This window comes from Bactrocera tryoni, chromosome 5 (assembly GCF_016617805.1).
Source record: "Bactrocera tryoni isolate S06 chromosome 5, CSIRO_BtryS06_freeze2, whole genome shotgun sequence".
Lineage (NCBI taxonomy): Eukaryota > Metazoa > Arthropoda > Insecta > Diptera > Tephritidae > Bactrocera > Bactrocera tryoni.
Window position 1 is genome coordinate 8,440,461 of NC_052503.1, and position 22,857 is coordinate 8,463,317.

Sequence of the window (22,857 nt, forward strand, 5' to 3'; positions counted from 1 at the left end):
TTGTGTTTGTTAGCTGTTTACTTACACTAAGCAATGAAAATGGTGCACTTGAGCCACTGAAGCATTAGGTTATTTCAAAAGTGATCTAGAAGGGCTCAACAAATTAAATGAGTCTATGCTAAGCTAAGTTCCGAACCCGCGTTCATAATAATGTTCTGTTTGTGAATGCACGGTAGACTTGTGCAAAATTGTCTTCAGATAATTTGCTTTAATACAAACGCTTTGCCCATCATAATTACTATTGTCATATATTGTTGATCTACAACCTTCCAACAAATACCAAACTTATAGAGCTCGATCGAACATATGACAACAGGAGAAGGATGAAATGTTGTACAAGTGTTTCAGCGAATGGAAACGGCAACTTTTACCGAATAATTTCAAAGTCATACATCAATCATAATGTTTGACTTCTATCACCATTCCATTAACTGACATGTGTTAAATACCCCTTTTATAAAAACAGTTAATTACAAACAACAAAACATTAGGCAAACTCTTGTTAAAAACACCGGATGTAGGTGCTTATGGGTTGGAGGTTATGACCGTCATAGAAAACTGATATGGCACACCTTAATGCAGCGTTTTCCAGCATATTTGCTATACAAACTTGACAGCGCTGAAACTGGCAAACAAATATATATGCACATATTTTTTGTTGTAACGGAAATTGAATATTTATCTGAAAATCGTTGTAATATTTCAACTAAAATTAAATTTCAACGATTTCCTCTGAACAGCAATTACAAAACATTGTAAATTAATAATCATAACTATTGCAATTAAAAACTAGGATATTATCACAAAATAAGCTTGCCGGAACTACAGGAAAACTTTGCTTCCTCCCCTTAAACGGTATTTAGAGATTAACTTTTTAAACGGTGCAATGAAATATCGTTTGGCAACTAATTATTGAAACGTTGCTCCTAAAATGGCGATTTGAGTTCAAATTATTTGAATGTATGCTAAGCTAAGTTCCGAACCGCGTTCAGAATAATGTTCGGTTTGTGAATTTACTTATAATTTGAATGCTTTCCTTCTAAATTAAATGACCTTGTACTATTTTCGACTCTTCCAAGCAAACATCATAACATTTTTCGACATCAAACGAAACGACGTAACATCGCACATACCCCACTGATACTTCGTTGAAGTAAGTAGACTTTCCGAAATAACAGCAACAACAACTTGAAATCAATACGACACTTTTACAAAAATATTTAGGTACATACATAATTTATTGATTTCAATAAACTCTTTCATACAATGACATTTTTCCCTACAAAAACGGTAAAAAATTTCATCCGAAATACAAAAACAAAATCGTGGATATTTTTTTTCAATTAAAATAAGTATTTCTAATTGTAAGAGTATTTTTAAGTATAAAACAAAAAGGAAAAACATTTGAAATTCTTGCTAGAGCTCTTTTGGAGTCGAAAGCAAAAATAACGTTCTCATATTGTATTGACTAGATGAATCTAGCCCTAGTTTGCTTGTTGGTACCACATCGCTAGATTGTCAGCTTTCGGCGTTAATGAGCTTCACCACTTTTTAAATAAACTTTTAAAACTCGCAGGCTATCTTTCTTAACATAAAATTGAGTAAATCAACTGTTACAGTTGACACCTAAAAATCGAAAGGAATGCTTGGCACGGGGTATTTATAGCCGTCATCCTTGGGTGGTGGACGAGTCACGGGTGGGGGTGGTGGACGGGTAGTCTTCGGTGCTGGTGGACGAGTGACTGGTGGTGGTGGACGAGTTGTTGGTTTTGGTGCTGGTGGTTGAGGTTTGTTGGTGGGTGGCAAGTAAGTTGGTGGTGGTCTCGTCACTGGAGGTGGTGGACGGGTTGTCTTCGGTGCTGGTGGACGAGTCACTGGTGGTGGTGGACGAGTTGTTGGTTTTGGTGCTGGTGGTTGAGGTTTGTTGGTGGGTGGCAAGTAAGTTGGTGGTGGTCTCGTCACTGGAGGTGGAGGACGGGTTGTCTTCGGTGCTGGTGGACGAGTCACTGGTGGTGGTGGACGAGTTGTTGGTTTTGGTGCTGGTGGCTGGGGTTTGTTGGTGGGTGGTAAATAAGTTGGTGGTGGTCTCGTCACTGGAGGTGGAGGACGGGTTGTCTTCGGTGCTGGTGGACGAGTCACTGGTGGTGGTGGACGAGTTGTTGGTTTTGGTGCTGGAGGCTGTGGTTTGTTGGTGGGTGGCAAGTAAGTTGGTGGTGGTCTCGTCACTGGAGGTGGAGGACGAGTTGTCTTCGGTGCTGGTGGACGAGTCACTGGTGGTGGTGGTGGACGAGTTGTTGGCTTAGGTGCCGGGGGTTGTGGTTTGTTAGTGGGTGGCAAGTATGTTGGTCCTGGTGTAGTTCTTGGTGGTGGGGGACGAGTGACTGGTGGTGGTGGACGAGTAGTTGGTTTTGGTGCTGGTGGTTGTGGTTTATTGGTTGGTGGCAAGTAAGTTGGTGGTGGCTTCGTCACTGGGGGTGGAGGACGAGTTGTCTTCGGTGCTGGTGGACGAGTCACTGGTGGTGGTGGACGAGTAGTTGGTTTAGGTGCTGGTGGTTGTGGTTTGTTGGTGGGTGGCAAGTAAGTTGGTGGGGGCTTCGTCACTGGAGGTGGAGGACGAGTTGTTTTTGGTGCTGGGGGACGAGTCACTGGTGGTGGTGGTGGACGAGTTGTTGGCTTAGGTGCTGGAGGTTGTGGTTTGTTGGTGGGTGGCAAGTATGTTGGTCCTGGTGTAGTTCTTGGTGGTGGGGGACGAGTTACTGGTGGTGGTGGAGGACGAGTTGTCTTCGGTGCTGGTGGACGAGTCACTGGTGGTGGTGGTGGACGAGTTGTTGGTTTTGGTGCTGGTGGTTGGGGTTTGTTGGTGGGTGGCAAGTAAGTTGGTGGTGGTCTCGTCACTGGGGGTGGAGGACGGGTTGTCTTCGGTGGTGGTGGACGAGTCACTGGTGGTGGTGGTGGACGAGTAGTTGGTTTTGGTGCTGGTGGTTGTGGTTTATTGGTCGGGGGCAAGTAAGTTGGTGGTGGCTTCGTCACTGGGGGTGGTGGACGAGTTGTTTTCGGTGCTGGTGGACGAGTCACTGGTGGTGGTGGGGGACGAGTAGTAGGTTTTGGTGCTGGTGGTTGTGGTTTGTTATGTGGGTGGCAAGTATGTAGGTCCAGGTGGCAGTTCTTGGTGGTGGGGGACGAGTGACTGGTGGTGGTGGTGGACGAGTTGTTGGCTTAGGTGCTGGTGGTTGTGGTTTATTGGTTGGTGGCAGGTAAGTTGGTGGTGGCTTCGTCACTGGGGGTGGAGGACGAGTTGTCTTCGGTGCTGGTGGACGAGTCACCGGTGGTGGTGGTGGACGAGTTGTTGGCTTAGGTGCTGGTGGTTGTGGTTTGTTTGTGGGTGGCGAGTAGTTGGTGGTGGACGTGTCACCGGTGGTGGTGGTTTATTGGTCGGGTTGTCAAGTCGGTGCTGGTGGACGAGTCACTGGTGGTGGTGGTGGACGAGTAGTTGGTTTTGGTGCTGGTGGTTGTGGTTTATTGGTTGGTGGAGGATAGGTCAATGGATTTTCTGGTACATTGTAAACATATGTGGTACGCTCTACTGGTGGTGGACGTGTCACCGGTGGTGGAGGAGGACGAGTTGTCTTCGGTGCTGGTGGACGCGTCACCGGTGGTGGTGGTGGACGAGTTGTTGGCTTAGGTGCCGGAGGCTGTGGTTTGTTTGTGGGTGGCAAGTATGTTGGTGGTGGGCGTGTCACCGGTGGTGGAGGAGGACGAGTTGTCTTCGGTGCTGGTGGACGAGTCACCGGTGGTGGTGGTGGACGAGTTGTTGGCTTAGGTGCCGGAGGCTGTGGTTTGTTTGTGGGTGGCAAGTATGTTGGTGGTGGACGTGTCACCGGTGGGGGTGGTGGACGAGTAGTCTTCGGTGCTGGTGGACGCGTCACCACTGGTGGTGGCCTCGTTGGCTCGGGGAATGGAATAGAGGGTGGTGGGTAATCATAACCCTGAGCGGCACGTGCCTTTCTCTGAAAAATGTAATAATTTCAATTTCAGTTCAAAGGAATTTACGAATGCGGGTTTATGTGTGGATATTTGATGATGATGTGTGGTGGTATTTGAATGGATGTGAATCAGGGATACGTACCAAAAGTGTATCCGTGCTAGCATCAGCACAAAGTCCGGCGACGCAAAGCGCCAAAATAATAAAAGCGCTCCTCTGTAAGTAAAGAAATTAAAGTTTAAAATTGTGTCATTGAAATCATATTTATTTTAATTTCCTATAAAATTCGGCAAAAATAAATATTTTTCATTTTCAGTTTATTATTATTCTTTCAAATTTTTTCATTTATTTTAATTTATTTTATTTAATTTTATTTAATTTAATTTTTTATATTATTTTTATTTATTTTATTTTATTTTATTTTTTTTTATTTTATTTTATTTTTTTTTTAATTCATTTTACTTTATTTTATTTCATCTGATTTCATTTCCATTAATTTAATTATTTGCACTATGAATAAGATTACTTCAGCAGAAAGCTACCAGCTGCAACTGCACCTGCTTCCTCCATCTGTGTGACCTTGTCGGGTGTGAATAGTATTCCGCTCGCCTTAAATCGGTTCGGTTCGTCATTCTATTGGATGAGGTATACGAAGCGGTATTTGCTTGTTTTTGTCCAATTTTACGAGCTAATTAAAAATGTACTTGAAATCGTGTATTCTTCTAACCTTCAATGTGACAAACACAACAAGCTGACCGCAATCTACTCGCCATGCCAACAGATTCAGAACAAGCAGCGTAATTAATCAAAACTAATGAAAAGAATACAAAGACTAATTTTTTATCTGAAAAAATATTCAACTCTTTCGAGGTAGGGTTTTCGGGGTAGGGCTTTAGATGAAGATGACGCAGATAGTCATCACTCATCAGCGCTGACAGTGCTTAAAGGCCTACATTATGTGTGCGGGCATTATCTGCGAATCTTTAAAAGATTCAAGAAAGCTCGAGTTTTATTTTTCTCTAATTAATTTATACACGAATCCGGATCTCGATTAGCATACGAATCTGCGGCTGCCATATTTTAGCATAAAATGTTTGCAGAGCAGCAAATCCAATAACAACAACAACTTCACTAGCAAGTATCGAGCACGAAAGCGAAAGAACCAGTCTTTTTAAACCGCTTACGGCTAAGAAGATACGCCAAAATTTATCTCAAACGAGGGACATTTATTTTTTTATAGCTTCTTTCTAGGTTTTTCTATTCTATTTTGCATATTTTTACCGAAATGGCTTCAGTCAAACATGTCCGACTACTTTGTGTTGAAATTTTAAATATTTCAGAATATTAAATTATTAAAGAGACGAGTTTCCAGTTCCATTTGCTATTTTGGGGGCTGAGACGCACTCGGCCGCGAACTTTTGTGTGTGTGCGAGGCTGAAGTTAATTTATGTTAATTGATTGTTCTTTGTGTTAGCACAGCTAGAGCTTCAATGGATCATTGGCGACCTTGCCGGGCTTACTAACTTTTTATTTAAAAATAAATTATTTTTGCACAACAACAACACATCTAAAGATGAGTCTTGTGCTGAGCTCTGGCAAATCTGCATCATTAATTATTTGCATGAATGAAAGTGAAAGGAATTAGAATATTGATTACTCGCAATTATTGCAATGATGAGCAAACCAAATTAAATATTTCATATATTTTATACGCTTAATTGAAACTGGTTGGCAGCGCTTTACGGAGCGTTTAGCCAATAAATGTCGACCATAATCGGTATAACTAACAATTAGCGGATCACTAGCTGAGTTGTTATCTCTGCCATTCGCGCCTTCTTACGCTTTTACAACTTAATTGAAAAGCAGATCGACCTCTGCAGTTCGGTTTGGGCGAATTTCTATTTCTAGATTGTCATTTAAAAAAATTATTATAAAATTTTTATTATTATCGCCATCTAATGAGACTTTCATAGGTGACATCCTTATTAGCTACCTGAATTTAACTGTGCTTGTGTGCGCATTGTATGCTTCGATGGGCATGCGCGGCAACTTCAAGCGTATTTCGCACGCGCAATTCGATTTCATTTGACGAATTAAAAGAAGTCAACGGTAAAGAAGATAATTGCACTTTTACATTAAAAAAAACCCTACTTGTGTGCATACAGGGTGTCCTAAAGCAGTATATGGAAAATAAAAATATTATTGTCCGACCGTTTTTTTCTTTTTTGTTCGCTTATATGCAGATTTTCGTTTTCTTATGCCATTTCTTCGCATATGTACACAAGCCATGCCTGCGAGCAAAAGCCATTAGTCGACTGATCGATAGCTCATTTATAAAAATATATATTGGCAATAGTGTGTTAATTGCTAATGTGACTTTTTGGCTATAATTTTGATTGATGAACAACACAGCGTGTTGTTGTGAAATGCTGTCTGCAACATTGCTGAAAGAGTGGCATCATTTTTTGAGTGATTTAAGGGCGTAACTAGTTCAAGGACATTGCGACTTGGCAGAACTATAACATGTCAGGCAATTTTTATGGTTACATTTGTACGTTTTCTTAATTTTTCCATTCCATTCTGTTCCGTATTCTCCATTTTCTAATTCCATTCCATTCCATTCCATTCCATTCCATTCCATATTTTAAGTTTTGTTTGAGATTGATTACCATTCCATTCCATTCCATTCATTCCATTCCATTACATTTCGTTCCATTCCATTCCATTCCATTCCATTCCATTCCATTCCATTCCATTCCATTCCATTCCATTCCATTCCATTCCATTCCATTCCATTCCATTCCATTCCATTCCATTCCATTCCATTCCATTCCATTCCATTCCATTCCATTCCATTCCATTCCATTCCATTCCATTCCATTCCATTCCATTCCATTCCATTCCATTCCATTCCATTCCATTCCATTCCATTCCATTCCATTTTCCATTTTCCATTTTATTCATTTTATTCTTTCGGATTTTATTCCATTTTATTCTATTTTGTTTTATTTATTCCATTCCATTTTATTTTATACTATAAGGGCCGTTTCTTGCTAATTTTACAAGATTTACTATAATGACGAAAAAAAGTTGAACGTGATGAACATTTTTTGAACTCCAATTCTTAATCAGCACACTTTAAATACCCCACAGACCTCTTAATACATCAATCGTAAATTTTCCAACAGATTTACTCAATAGTGCCATTAATACAATTTTTTTTTTAATTTTTTCAGCAACAAAATTAGTAATTGGAGAAATAAGTATAAAAAGAGTTTTGTACAAAAATTAAAATTTCAAAGTTTTTGCATATATTTCAGTCTATCTGAAGCTTAAATAAAATAAATACTATACATTATATTACTTATTTCTGTTACTTTCGCGCTTGTTCATACCGAACCTTATTGGAAGAGATTCTTTTGTAGGTCAGCTTTAATTTAGACTTAAAAAAGTGTCTTGACAATACAGGTTAAGTGCATTTAATCTTTATAAACACCTGCTATTAACAATTACAAATATATATGTATATATATATGCTCAGTTTGGACCTCACTGAGTCGCAACAACCGCGTCGTACAAAAGCCACATGTCAAACTTATGTATAAAATTTAAATATTTATATTCCGTAATAAACTCAAAACATCAATTTTCTTAGCCTTAATAAAAAACTTCAATTACGCTGCTTTGCTATTTTCAAAACACGTAACTACCAAACGTCTCGAAAACAAACATTGAGTAAACTGTCAGTGCAAACAAAAGACTTAAGCAACGAACTCGCTGTGTATAGCGCAGCGTAAATGCATATAAACGCTGTAGATCGGTTTATGTGCGCATTGGCTACTGTAAAATCGAACACGAAGATAAAATACACTTTAAATTGCCCCCACAGATGACTGTCAAACGACGGACGATAATCGCCACAGCAATGATTAACACGACGATGCGATGCTGCGGATGGCGATTGGCGGTTAGCCGCTGATTGCCGCCTGCTGCTGGTCAGTGCTAGTAGCGGTGGTGGCTTTGTTTGGCCACTGACATTGTTGTTGCCTCCGAAATGAAGGCAAACGTGACACCTCTGACATTATTGGCGATATTGCGCTCGTCTAATGCACACCGAGGCGTCGCTGAATGGCAGCTGACTGCGCTCTTTGATTTATTTTAATGTCGCGCAGCGTCAGCAGCACTGGCTTTGTCAGTAATCTGCCATAAAAGTGCACCACAGTGCAGAAACGATGCATTTACATGCATTTGCGCATTCATGTGAGTTGAGGAATATGAGTTTTACAGGCACAACTGCTGCTGGCGGCTGCCGCACGCTCAAGAACTTTGCGCAACAGCGTTGCAGTACGCTTGCGCGCCGCTTGACAGTGCGAACAACATTTGCCACAGCCGTCTGCAACCGCGGCGTGAGCGTCATCTTTGGTGATCGCTAACAGCCAGCATTGGGTTTCATCATCACTCATGCGGACAGACATTCGTCGTCGCCCATGTAAATATGTGTGCACATTGTGTGCGCAATTGACGCTGGTTTGTGGGCAATTTACAACATAATTCAATTTACTTTGCTTCACTCGCTCGTTTGCTCGTTCGCTTGCGCGCCTGCGTGCCTGCGTTTGAGCGCTGGGTATCTGTGTTATTTGAACACATTTTTTTTCAGGTGGCATGCATTCTTCAACGAGTGCAATCGCATTTGGCAAATATTTGAATTTCGTTGAAATATTTACGGCATTTGCCGTTGTAGTTGACACTATGATTGGCAGTTGCCCCCTCGCGTCTTGTCCACAATCAAATCATTTCTGCACAAGTGTCTTTTGCAACGTTTTTTCGTCTCACATTTGCCTAATAAATCACTTTGTTTTCGAAATATTCGCTTTGGTTTTTGTTTATTGGCATTTAAGGTCCCATAAGTGTTCACTGATTATTTATTGATCGGCAAATGTCCTTCGATCATTTTCAAAAAACTATCACTTTGCAATCCTTTCACAATCCCTGACATTTCGTTTAATTAAATTAATTTATTTTTAATTAAATTTAATTTAATTTTTAATTAATTTTTTTTTTTCAATTTTATTTAACCTTATTTCATTTTTTTATTTATTTATTTAATTATTTATAGATTGGGATAGCACACGTCTTAAATTAATTAAATTTTTTACTTTATTTTATTTAATTTTATTTTTGCATTAACTGTATTTTTCAACCGCTTATATTTTTTCGTTTATTTTCGTAATTTGTATATTTTTTACCATTTTGAGCACAATTCAATCACAACTCCCGGTCGTGAGCGCGTAATCCTTTCTTATATGTGTGTGTGTCTCTGAATTAATCCTTTTTGCGGATTTTTGTATCCCAAAATATTCGTTGTATCGATTCAGAATTCAACGCTGCTATTGAATTCGATCGATCGATCTGACACGACCAATAAAGGCTAGATACTTATAAACGGACAACCACAATGCCGTTGAAGAAGCTACACTAAGCGATCTCTGTTGGTGGTTCACTTCTGGGTTGAGTGCGGGTTACCAACTAAACCATCAAAACCTATAGATTTTCTATATATACTCGGAGCAGATGTTTCGGCTAGCCAACGTATGGGCGATAACTGGTAGTACACTCTGACCGATTGAAGATCGGAATGCTTGAGAGCTTCATTCAGCGTTGGATGCTGCCTGGCTGGCTAGTTGGCTTTCAGGTTGATCGTTGATCGTTGGTTGCTTTGTTGCTTTGTTGCTTTGTTGCCGAGCAAGTTATTGCTCTGTCGTCGATTAGCATTGTTGTTTGTGTTGGTGGCAAAGAAGATGCTACAATCTGCCAAAACACACATACACACATGCAAACACAGATACTAAAACAAGCAACGCCTCGCTCAACAGCTTAGCAAGCGTTAAGCCAAACATTATCAGGTTGCTTCTGCGCTTGCCATTATCGCCGTCTGCCGCTGTTGCCCCGCTGCCGTCGTCACTGCTGCGCTGCCGAGAAATAAAGAAAATCTTCAAATTATCTTTAATCAAAAAACACAAATCGCTTTATGCCAAAAGCTTCTGATGACGTCTATTTCGGCGGTTTCTACAAATTCACAGCCACCAAAGGCCACAGCCACAGCCACAGCCACACAGCGCACACACACACACGCACACGCGCGCACTTTATTAATGTGAATTTATAATCGCACATAATATTAATATTCAATAGCAACGCCGCTAAAGTGTCCAAAAATACGCAAACGCACCTTAACTCAAACTTTATTTCGGCGTGTAAAACTACATTGAGCTTTTTCACGATTTTGTTTGTGTTTTCGCTTTTCGACTTGCTGAGTTTTTGTCAACTTCGCACGAAACTAGATTGCAATGAAAATCTGGTCTTGCCGTTCTGTACGCAAGCCGTTGACGTCGGCAGCATCGCCTAACTCGCGCCGTTTTTGGGTGCTGGCTCATCTGCCAGCGGCGACCGGCTCGGGTCGGATGCGCTGAGCTGAGCTCTTCTGGTGTGGCCGTCCGTCGTACGTTTGGTGCTAAATATTTGGTCATGCTCAGCGGATTGCCGTAAAACCCCCTGCTCGCGCACATAATAGGTCCACATATGTGCGGATGCGTCCATTTTTGTAGCACACAATTTGTTGCATGTTGTTGTAGTAGACTATTTTAAGCTGACGGACAACCATAATGTTGGTAATTTGCGGCGCAACAACACCATTGGACACGCGATGTCTTTACTAATTTGTAGTAAATTCTCAAAATTAGTAAGGCCAAATTGAGATGGCACCAAAGTGCATGCACCCGGCGCATAAGTTGGGACGATTTATTTTCGCAAATTCGACATTTTCATTGTATTGTCTATTATGTCAAACGTGGAAATTTGTTTTATTATATTACCGCTATATTACCATTCAATTATGAAGGATTCCTGTGACCAATAAAGATTCTGGATTTTATTGAATGAGTGTTGATTACCAAATAATTTCCACCACTGATATTTAAAACAACTTTGGAACTAGAAAAAGGCGAAATTCGATGAGGACAAAAGGTTTTGTGGACCACAGAAGGTCACAAAGTAGCTAATCTAAGCGAGCTGTTGATTTCTGGCGTAGTACATGGCTAGAAGAAAGCAAATTTTTGATTAATAAACGAGAGCTCGTTGCAAGTCCGCTTTATGAAGACATTGTAAATAGCGCTCTTAGCTAACTCAAGACAAGTCTGACCATCAAACTTTGCCAACAGATTCGAACCATACATCTTCACTCTACATTTCATTTGCGAACTAATCTTAACAGAAACCTTCCTGTTTGTTCCGTCTTTACTAGAAGTAGGAGTTACATTTAGACACGCTTACCTTTGGCGAACCAGAAGACATAACTGAAATCCGTTCCCGCGACAGTCGGGTCTGGGTAACCGGAACGCACCCGAATTTTTATCCCCAGCCAAGGACTATCAACACGGCAGAACTCAGCCGCCCTAACAACAACAACAGCGTAACTGAAACTGAAAATTGGCGCTTTTTTGTTTGAGAGGTTTTTGTGATAAATTATTTAAAAGTTTTACGTACCACAACGGACCAACGTTTTAAGCTGTTCAAGTGAGCTCCCTGTTAGAATCGACTTCTATAATATAAATATATAATATAAACTTCCAAGACAACCTAATGATTTGAATAATCAAAATAAAGTTAAGGTTCAAAGTATCACTCTGATATCCTGTGAGTTAACATCTAAAACGGTGTAAGCTTGTTGGAGTAGTTCAAAAGTCAACACAAATTTTCATGACGTCCGCACTTCCCACAAGTTCAAGTGAGTATTTTCTAAACTGTTCTTAAATGCATTTAAAAATAGCTTCGTATTTTGTCAATAGATGTCATAGTAGTCGTATATCCCCAGTGCTACCAATCACATTGTGCCATACCATATAGTGTTGGAAAAGAGAGATTTTAAGCTTCATTAAACCAAAAACAAATTAAATTCGGGGAAGCACAAAAAAAGTTTCAACTGTTCAAAAATGAGTGAAAACAATGAAGAAATTCGATAATTTTTGAAATTTTTTTATAAAGAAGGGAAGCATGCCACGCAAGCCACCAATGACATTTGTGAAGTTTACGGAGACGATGCTGTATCAGTTCGAGTACCACAATAATGGTTCGTTCGCTTGCTGTCTGGAAATTTTGAAATCACCATTTACACTGATAAAAGTTTTACAAATTTTTACAATATTTTGGGAAGACTTCTGTGACATCCTCGTGACCGAATTGGAGGATAAAACGGTTGCAGGTGAATTATGACTCCAATTGTTCCACAATTCAACGTTAATTTTGAGACAATTTGACAGAGGCTGGGTTCAATTGGAAAAGTGGTGTTGCGGTAGTATTGTTTCATAAAATGATTGCCTTTCATTTCATAAAAAAAATAATAATTTTTTCAGAGAGTCAAGCTAGTCTTTTGCACTTCTAATTTATTGGAAATGGCAAAACTCAAAGACGACTTTCAAAATAAGCAAATATTTATGAACAATAACCAACCCTTCAAAGCTCAGAAAATTCGGAAAAGTTGCAATATTTTTTCCACCTAGCTGAAACTTTTAGGCTCAGCACAATCGAATCAGCGATGACGCAAAACCATTTCCGGCTCTTACTCGTAACAGAATACAGAATGGAATTCATAAATTTAGTTAAATGTGAAGCTCGCGGCATAAATGTTTATTAAATATGCGGTGAGAATGTCTAATAAATGCCAAATTTCTGGCACTTACCAAGGAAGTCACTACGAGAAGCTTCGCAGATCCGTCGTTCTTCATCTTCGTTGTTTGGCACATTGACTAACATGTCTAAAAGTACGCGTTTTACTTATTTACATTGAAAGTGTTAGTGTTGTTATCACAAGATCGGCGCATGCAAATCGGTTTGAGTGGAAGTGATGAGCACTCGAAGGAAAAGATTTGCGTTATTTAAATGAGCTTTGTGATAATGCCTTATGATGGTTTATGATGGAGTAAATGCAATAAAAAACTGAATTATGAGCAAAAAGAACTAAAGCAAACCGAAAAGAGCCAACAGCAACTATAGATTCGCTTGCGTATGTGTGAGTGTGTGTGTGAGCATGTAATTTTCGTGCATTTTAATGGAGCCTATCAAAGTTTCAAATGAAATATACGAAAATATACAAACAAACACACATATACTGTAGAGTTGAGTTACGGATGCGCCTGCGCATAAAACACATGCAACACGCAGCGAGTTGAAATAGTTGCTAATTCGCCGCAAACAAAAAACTGCGAGTGGGTCGAAGTAAATCTGCTTCACACAGCGCCGCTGAGTAGTGGTTTAATCCGCTGATGCGCTTGCGCGCTGACGAGACGCAAGGCTGTTAATCGAAGTCGGTCAAATGCGCTGGACGCCGTAAGCCACTAAAGCGGGTGTGAGGCAGGCGAAGCGTGCAGCGACAGAGGGCAATTCGCCCAAGTGCAAGTATTACAGTTTCTTAATGCGTGTGTGCGTGTTTGTGAACATGAAATGTATTTATGAAGTTCTTGCTCTGAGCTAAGCCACTTGCATTTTTTGCGCATGCGTGCAAACCAAGTGAATATATCACTTGCGCTGCGAACGCCACTAAAACGCCAATTCATTGAAGGCATAGCGAGAGCTTGCGCACCTTCCCGCCGTCGACTTATACCGGTTACATGAATACACACACACACACATGCGCATATCGTTCGAGTTGAATGTTAAGGTGGGCACCGATGCACAAGCCATAAAAGCCGCAGCCATACGCATGAACATGCTGTAGACGGCGCAGAAAACATGAAAATAAAAAAACAACAACAACAAAACGTGCTATAAAGCCGCATTGGCCCCAAAAGTGGCTGTGCATGTGTGTGTGTGGACTACAGCTAAAACATTGTGCTCACAATTCAACGCAGCTTGAGCGTCAACTGGTCCAAGTGACCTTTAAACGCAAATAGCTGTGTGACGAGTGACCGCTAGGACGCGCGACGCTGCAACATTGTGCAGTTAGCATAGCGGCAGGTAATTTGAAAATGAAGATTCACTTTTTTGGAGCGCGAAGTACGCCGCGCTGACCTGTTGACAGCCCAAAGAGCAGAAAAAGACAACGCATGCGCAAGAGCAAGCAGCGCGAGTGGGCTGTATTGGTGTCTGCAGTCGCCTGTGGCGAAATAATTGCAGTGACATGTGAACCACAGTCAGACGGACAGGTAGGTTCTTTGCGCACTCGACTTAGTGGAACTGTCAGCTCGGCTGATGCTAATCGTGAGCGCTGACAAATATTTTAATTACAGTGCCAACGGCTGGACACTTGAAACGGTAATTAATGCAGAGCCAGCTTAGAAGTAAAACAAGGTAAAGCATCACTTGCCGAGAATAGCGGTTCCGCCTGCAAAACAGAAGACTTAATTGTTTTGTGTTCGATTAACGGCAACAACAAGAAATGCCGTGGCGCTGCAACGCAGTACGTAGTGTAGACTAACAGTAACTAGCCACTTAAAGAGATGTAATGAGCTTATGGCACAACCACTGAGCCCCTCATTATTGTCGCTGCAATAATTATTGTTGCAATAACAACTAAGTCTATCGCGAATTAACACCCACCAACTGCTGGCCTGCCAACCCATTAGCCGAGTGACACCCCAAACAACTACCAACAGCGCCGCATGTAAATTTGAATGTTTTCAATCATAAACCAACAGATATTATTGACTTACTGCATGCGGCTGGTGGCCTCTGCCGAAGCCACTATGTGTGCGTGTGTGTGTGTGCGTTCCTGATTTGTGTTTTGGCAAAAAGGCGCTAATCTCTTGCATTGCTGCGGCCACCGTTTGTGTATGTGTGTGGTGTTTAATTTTCGGTTTTTGTTGTTTTATCGCTTTAACTGAATTTACTACTTACTAATGCTTATTTGCTTGTTTGTTTTTGTGTGTAAAATACTTGACTCGTTGCCAATGAATTGTCTATTTTAGGACGGTGGCTTTGAACCTCCTTGGTCTGCATGGTATGCGTATAAAGTGATTATTAGGCGTCATAAATCCGCCGGTGGACTTGGCTACTGAGGTGAGAGACTTATTTGCGACTGGGAAAATGCACCAGAAGGCCACACTGGGGAGTTTAAAAGGCTAAATGTAATGATAATTATTTCTGTATGTATGTCTCTTAGCTAAAGTTGCAAAAACCATTATAATTTATTATAGCATATAATGGTTTTTGTACACAAGAATATGTTATGTTATGTTCCGGCAAGCTTTCATATTCCATTTGGCTTATGCGGACATTATTTAACATTAAACTGTGGTATATTATCTTATGCCATGCCATAGGTACTATGTGCTGCTAGAAAAGTTTTGAATTTTTAGAAATTCGTTTATGCGAAAAGACGCTTTGTTGTTTTCCCTTTGGTTGTTTCTTTATATAAAGGTTTGATTTTAAAGGCAAACAGTTTTTATTTGAAATGAACCAAGGAAAAATGAAAAACCGAAAACCGAAAATACTACAGTGAGTCAGTATAGGCTGAAATGAAATTATTTGAAATGAAACAAAGAAAAATGAAAACCGAAAACCGAAAATACTACAGTGAGTCAGTATAGGCTGAGAACTTATAACTTCACCGTTTGCCTCTACCTTTTGCGAGGTTATGCCAGTTGAACATCCTATGTGCTTACAAATCTCTATTCACTTGATGTTTCCATTGGCTGCGTGGGCGTCGTTGCTTCCGTTGGCCGCCCATGGGTAAAGAATCGAAGTAGCTTTTCTCTCCTTCCGTGTATATGATATGACCTAACCAGTGCATTTGTTGGATATTTATGCGCTCAATAATATCCATGAAGTGCAGTTCGTGATTCCATCTTCTTTGCAACTCATCACTCACGCAAACGGCTCCAAAGATCTTGCCACAAACAGTTATCATAAATGTTCCAAGTGCTTTTTCATCTCAGTTCGCCTTTTTCCATATTTTTGCGCTGCGCTGACAGTTCCATCTTCGATACCAATGCCATCTGCGTACCCTAGTGATATTGTTCTTTTAGAGTAAATAGTGCACCGTGTGTTGTATCACATTTTCCAGTAATATATTGAAGAAGGCGCACGAGAGCGTCTCGTCCCAGTCTAAGTCCTCGTCTAATATCAGATGACCTGGAGAGCTCTTTCCCAATTTTGACTGAGCTAATGGTTGTATATGGTTCGCAGGGATATCAAATCGACAAAAAGGTGATGAGTGCCGATCCGAGTTCCATAAATTATGAAAATATATAAAATACTTACAAGTACAGTTTAGGGAGGTATTCTGGTATTATATTTTTATGCTCTTACAACTTGTTGCTACAAAGTATTATAGTTTTGCTTACATAACGGTTGTAAGTATCACCTAAAACTAAGCGAGATAGATATAGGGTTAAACATATATGGTCAGGATGACGAGAAAAGTTTAAATCCGTTTGACTGTCTGTCCGTTTGTCCCTTCGGGCAAGCTGTAACTTGAGTGAAAATTGAGATACCTCGATGAAACTTGATATGTGGTTTCTTTAGTACCCAAAAAATATGAGTTCGTGGATGGGCGTAAACGGACCACTGCCGCGCCCACAAATTGCCATTAACCGAAAACATATAAAGTGCCATAACTAAGCACCAAATTAAGATATAAAGCTGTAATTTGGCACATAAGATTGCAGTAGGAAGGGCCAATTTAAAAAAAAAGTGGGTGTGGCCCGCCTTCTATTAGATTTAATGTACATTTCTTCTGAACCACTACAGCTACAATAGCCAAATTAGCATAGGACAATTCGCAACACTCCAAAGACATTAAATTTTACCCCCGAGATGGTATGATAGAGCTTTAGAGGAGCTGGTGTAAAATTGGAATAATTCCTTTAAAGTATTTCATTTAGTAACCAAAAATTGTTCAAATCCAACAAAAACTGTTCAAGCTCCTGGGTACCGAATATTTGGATCCCAGAACCTATAGTTGACTTTTTACCGTAAACTCTGTAAATTTGCGAGATTGAAATTCAGGGATAATATTTTCCTCATAACGGTATCTCTGTGTGTCAAAAATTGGTTGAATGGTGTCAATACTTCCCTTAGCTCCCATATACCTAACACAATGATTTTCGAACTTCCAGGTGACTTTATATCATGTGAGCTATCTCTATAAAAAAGAGAGAGCGTGATTTATTGGGAACAGTGTATCTTTGTGCCTAAAATGGATAAAATTAGCCGATACTTGACCTAGCTTCTATATAATAAACACAAAACATACGGGTGACTTCTTTCTTTGTGACTACCTTACCTTAATGAACCTAAGAGAACATTTAATAGTAAGTGGCATATTAATGGAATACTATCTTCAACTCTCATATACTACATATACATACATATATAATGGACTTCGTGTTTCCAACAAACCTTTTGCGGAATATGTCGGTCAGTGAAGGTGATATATGTATATGATTATTTCCTTCCATAACTCGAAGCCTCTCTAACTCGAAGTTTCTTTGTGGATTACGGTGATTCGAGTTCGGGAAGTTCAACTGTATATATAATGGCTTGGATTCCGATACTCTGGTTGATGGTTTGTACCTTAAGATATTTCCCTGACATTGATTCTTGCAAGTTATAAGACGTTGGGTTGCATTCGAGCTTAGCCCTTCATTACCTCTTAATTTTTTATTATTTTTTTTAATACAACAACGAAGACATCTTATAATTTGTGTGTACTAAAGGCCAAATTGCTCGGATAATTTGTATATACTTGTACTATGTATGTATGTCAAAGGTCATTAACAACGACTGAGCTGTTTATACATTGTATAATTACTATAAAAAAGCGTAAATGGATTTTCCATTACATTCGCAATTAACTTCTAATTAGTTTATGGACATTTTCGTAAGAATTTATTCAGCAAACTTGCCAAAAACCGTTAGACTAAAGTGCAGCAATGTACTTACACACCATCACATACACATCTAACTTTTGTCAATCCACCGATTAATGCATAACATCACCCACTCCGCAGTCCATCAGCAACCAAAACAAAATAAGCTGTGGGTATTGAAAGCATTTGCCAAATCATGCAGTGCGATGCTGCAACAGCTCGCTGATCGATGTCCATCGTGGTTCGAGGTGTTAATTCGACAGTGCAGCGAAGGTGAGCCGAAATTTTAGCGAGTCATTTGATCACCGCGGAGCCAGGGAAGTGACGACAGCGACGCATTCAAGACTTTAAACTCATTTATGTTTGTGTGTGTGTGAAGGTATCAGGAAGAAAATCGCAGCAACAAAGAATAATATTTTTTATATTTTTTTTTTGGTGGCAACAAAGTTGAAGAGGTCAAATTAACCTTAATTGCATGAAGCTGCAATATATTGATTGATTGATACTAGTCTGTGAGCCCAAGGAGTACAGACATGAAAGATGAAATAAAAAAGCACTTACTGTGGCTGCAGTGTGCCAGAGAGTATTTCAGGGGGCACCTTAATTGAGCCGATTGGCAATTTTTAGTGAAGATGGTTTGGTGCCACAACTCTTTATTCACTTAATTTTGAAGTTATCGAAGACACACACCTGATAAGACTTGGTTTTCAACTTGGGTCTGCGACAAAACACGAACAATGCATCAAACGGTTTCTTTAATGCTCACGAGGATTTTTTTATGCTCAATACTAGAGCCAGACATTTCAACTCAATTACGAACGTATGTATATTTATGAATTCTCTTGAAAGTGAAAATGTTTTTAATTTTGAACAAAGTTCTGCTTTGAAAACGAACCAAAGCAATTTAATGCCATTGTTCCGCAACAGTTATCTTGATTAATCGAATTATGTGCATTTTGCTCAGCTTCACCGCATCACACGCATATGCATATGCTTAAACGAGTGTTTCAATTCACGTCATCAACTTTTCGGCTTCATTTACTTCACATTTACGGGTTAGCTGGTAGTAATGATAATAGCAGTAAAGCATAAAAACAGTTAAAAACCATGCTAATAGCATCGCCGCTAGACAAAGTAGTCGAATAAACCCTTTTGGGCAAAAAAGAAGAACCGATTTTTAATCCAATGTGGTGGAGCTGATAAAATAAAATAAATTTTCTCCACAAACCGCAATATTTTTTTCCAGTAACTCAGTTATTGTTGTTGCGGCAGGATTGACAGTCTTTGACCGGATAAAGCGTCCGGGTCCATTCCGGTTACGTAGACCCGACTATCGTGAGAACGCCCCCAGTAATTTAGTCGATATGTACAGTAATTTTTTATTCCAGCACCTCTAATAGTTTGGCTAGTCATTATCCCAACACCACAAAAATAAAGGGACTCCAAATTCGTATCACCAAAACAGATTGAAGACTGTTCTCTGTATCTGGCAAAAGTTTTTCATTCAATTCTGCAATTCTTGCCCACCGCTTGATGTGCATTCTACAAAATTCTGGGTCATTCACTGTCTTTGAAATATTTAAATGGCCTCGGCTTATCTTCGTTAATACCAAAAACAGTAAAACAAAATAAAACCAAAACTACATTAATGCGCGGAGGCGTTAATCTTCACTTTTTTAAATCTCTAATCATCATGCTACGAATAGTAACTGTTTGAGAATCGAGAAATTGAACTCATGACCGACCGACAAACGTGTAAAAAATTAGCTCTTGAATTCAAATTAGCTACTTTTTGTTTGATTTTCGAAAATTTATTTCAGAAAAACAATTCGTGAACAAATTGACCGACAGAGCAAAGCGAAAAACAGCAACAACCTTAAAGACAGGTGGCGAATAAACGGCGAAACCAAACGAATTAATAAAAGTAAATAAGTTAGCTTCAATACAGGGTGGATCAACTGAGTTTCGGTTATTTTTTACGGCTACTTTAAAGTCGAAAATTGCTATAAAGTCTAAGGGAGTCTGAGGAAACAATGCTACTGATTTCACATTAAGGGGTTACAAGGGTTCCTCGGGTAAAAAAAACAGCCTTTTTTCAACAATTTTTTGTCATACAAAAAATGAAATATTTTATTAGAATTTCTTATTGCTATAAACGTACACTATTAACAAAGAAATTCTATTTGAAAAAAATATTTTAAACTCGGCCATTGCGCCGCCATTTCCGATGACCCCTCGAAAAATATAACTGTTTACAGGATCATCTAAAGTGAAAAAATACGAGTTTTAGTTTTATTTGAAACCTTAACTTAAAACTTAAGCGAAGGAAAAAAAATTGAAATTGGATTTTTGCAGGCATTTTACAAAAAAATTAAAATTTCAGTGAAATTGCGCGACATTTTTTTTTTATCAAATAGTTGTAATCGAAAAAAAAAATCCTTCATCCAAGTCTTTAAGAATTGTATCTCGAAGATCTGCGTAAAACTTCATAAAGATCGGTTGAGTAGTTCTCGAGAAATCTTGCCAACCGACTTCAAAAGCACAGTTTCGAGAAAGAACGCGTTTAAAGACGGCGGTCTTAGCCTAGCTAACAGCAAGCGCACAAGTTCTCAAGGCTGTATCTCCGAAACTATTACACAGATCAAATTGAGAATTTAGGACAATATTCCAGAGGTGCTGTAGAGATTAATAAGGCAATAAATATATAGATTTTTTGAAACCCGTAAGCCCATGTAACCCCTTAATTTCAATCAAATAAATGTGAGTTGACAAAATCAACAATGGAAATGTTCCACAAGTCCATAACATAACTAATTTCAGTTCTAACTTATTCTTCGTTCCTAATTGCTTCATATTCACTATTAAGTTTAGGTGCACCCTGTATGTATGCTTACAGTTAAGTATGTCTGAAATAAGCGTATTTATGTTGACCAGCTAGGGTGTGAGAAAAAAGCACAATGTACAGTAACAGCCGTAGTTGCTGTTGTTTTTCAAACATTTATTGTTGCTTTTTATATTTCTTCTACAAATTAAGGTGTTTATCTTAATATAAATGTAAAGGTCACTTGATTTTGAATTAGCCCACACACAGCTCAATTTATATATACCCTCTACACGAAATCGAAATCAGACTAAAAGCTTAAAAGAAAGCGCTACCGTTATCTATTTTGATCTCGCGGCGAAATGTGATATGTTTTAATAACCGAAACTTTTTTTGGATACTCATTGGGATAAATATCCGAAACAGGGTGCTCTTCTTTCATAAGGCAAAAAAGTCTCGATTAGATAAGCTTTTCTTGGAAATTTTAAGTTTGTTCGTTGTTCGTCTTTGGACTTCCTCACTCAATTTGTATAAATTACATATGTGAAGGGTATATGTCTACATAAGTTGGGCAAAACATTTAAGTGACTTGGCGAATAAACCCACTTTTTTACCGAGCGTATTGTCTCCGACTCCGCAAATGCGCCACAAAATTGCTGTAACGGTTCAATTAGGCTGATTTAACAATTAACGTGCCGCCGAAGTGCTGTTGGACACGAACTCGAAGTGCTGTCGAATTAAACGTGAAGTGTGCTTAAGCTGGGTTTTCGAGCTTAATTGTAGGTGAGTGTGCGAGCGTGTGATTGTCGGCACTCGCCTTCACATGCAAATAAGCACATATACAAGCACGGAGATAAGTACAGTTAGTCAATACATGTATGTATGTACATCTGTTGGTAGTAAATCGAATGTTAAAATAATGCTCACAGTGTCAATTGTTTGCGCGAGTATTGGAGACTTCGCGTATGGGAGGCTAATTCAACCTAATTTTGATGCATCACTTTGATGGAAATGATAGCAGACATATAAACTTCTTTCATGGCAGTTTCTTTCATGGAGTTAACGTGAAAAGTGTCATAGCGAAACAGTTTAGTCCGTTGAGCTATGTCCACACAGAAGCAATTTCCAGGTAGGCGCACTTCAGCGGCTTCATAGCAATAATTTCCACTTTTGCGTCGAAGACGTTCAAAATATTGTATTTGTTTTGATTTCAGTTGAAATTTAGTTTCATGAATATGCATTATTACCCTTACTTCATCTGCGCTTATGTATAAAAGCCAATTAATTTTTTAATGCACTACTTTCAAATTTTCAAGCCAAACAAGTTTATGAGAATCTCTGCTTAATTGCATAATAGACGAAGTTCGGCGCTTTATTTTCTTTTTTTCACAAAAATAAATTAATGCTTGCAATAAAGAGCTTTTGGCAGCGCTTATAAATAAATATTTGACAGAAGTGAATACTTTTATTGAGTTGTGTTGCATAATACATATGTATGTATGTATGGCGTTGTGGTTGTGAGCACTTTGCTGCTGTGGCTTAAAAATTCCATTTCTTTGTAACTTTTTTGCATCGAATCTCATCCAGTTTAGTCTAGTGTTTTAATGCTTCTGTTGAACCATTTTCAACCAGAGTTTAACACATGAACATAATAATTATGTGCTATGAAGTGATACAGCGTTCAAATTACCGTTGGAGCAAGGTATTATCATACAACAACCATTTTTCAAATATAAAGTGTTCGAAATCCTCTTCGATATATATTTTTCTTATATAACAAATATTTTTCAAATATAAAGTCTTCGAAATCCCCTTTGAGATGGCCATATAGCATTGAAAAATGTCAAACAAATATTGAGGAGCATACAGATATATCACAAAGTCGGGTTTATGAAGATCTCAATGCTGCAAAATACTGTATCAAAAATGCCATCGTGCAATATAGGCGAGTTAACAGATCAGCGGATTAGGGGCAGGCTTAAAAGTAGTGTATTTATTCCTATTAAAGGAAGCGATGCTTCCAATGCATCGAATGCGCTTTAAAACTTAAATTGAACATACATTTACACTTGTAACGGAGCGTAACATCATATTCGTCTTATTCCATCCGATTAACGGCAAGACAGGTTATCTCGACCTAAGTTTCTGTAATGGATTTATACAATTCGAAGCAAGGTCCTACAGTCTTTTGT

The 22,857-nt window shown here is 39.2% G+C and overlaps 1 protein-coding gene across 1 annotated transcript in view; it reads right to left on the reverse strand.

The window, feature by feature from the left end:
- Positions 1-1,626: 1,626 nt before the first annotated feature.
- Positions 1,627-22,857, reverse strand: part of LOC120776940 (proline-rich extensin-like protein EPR1) — a 32,293-nt gene continuing 11,062 nt past the window's right edge. The window contains 6 exon segments of the mRNA XM_040108019.1: positions 1,627-2,115; positions 2,227-3,129; positions 3,131-3,157; positions 3,159-4,007; positions 4,127-4,198; positions 16,014-16,135. Of these exon segments, the coding sequence (XP_039963953.1) occupies positions 1,627-2,115; positions 2,227-3,129; positions 3,131-3,157; positions 3,159-4,007; positions 4,127-4,198; positions 16,014-16,135 (2,462 nt within the window).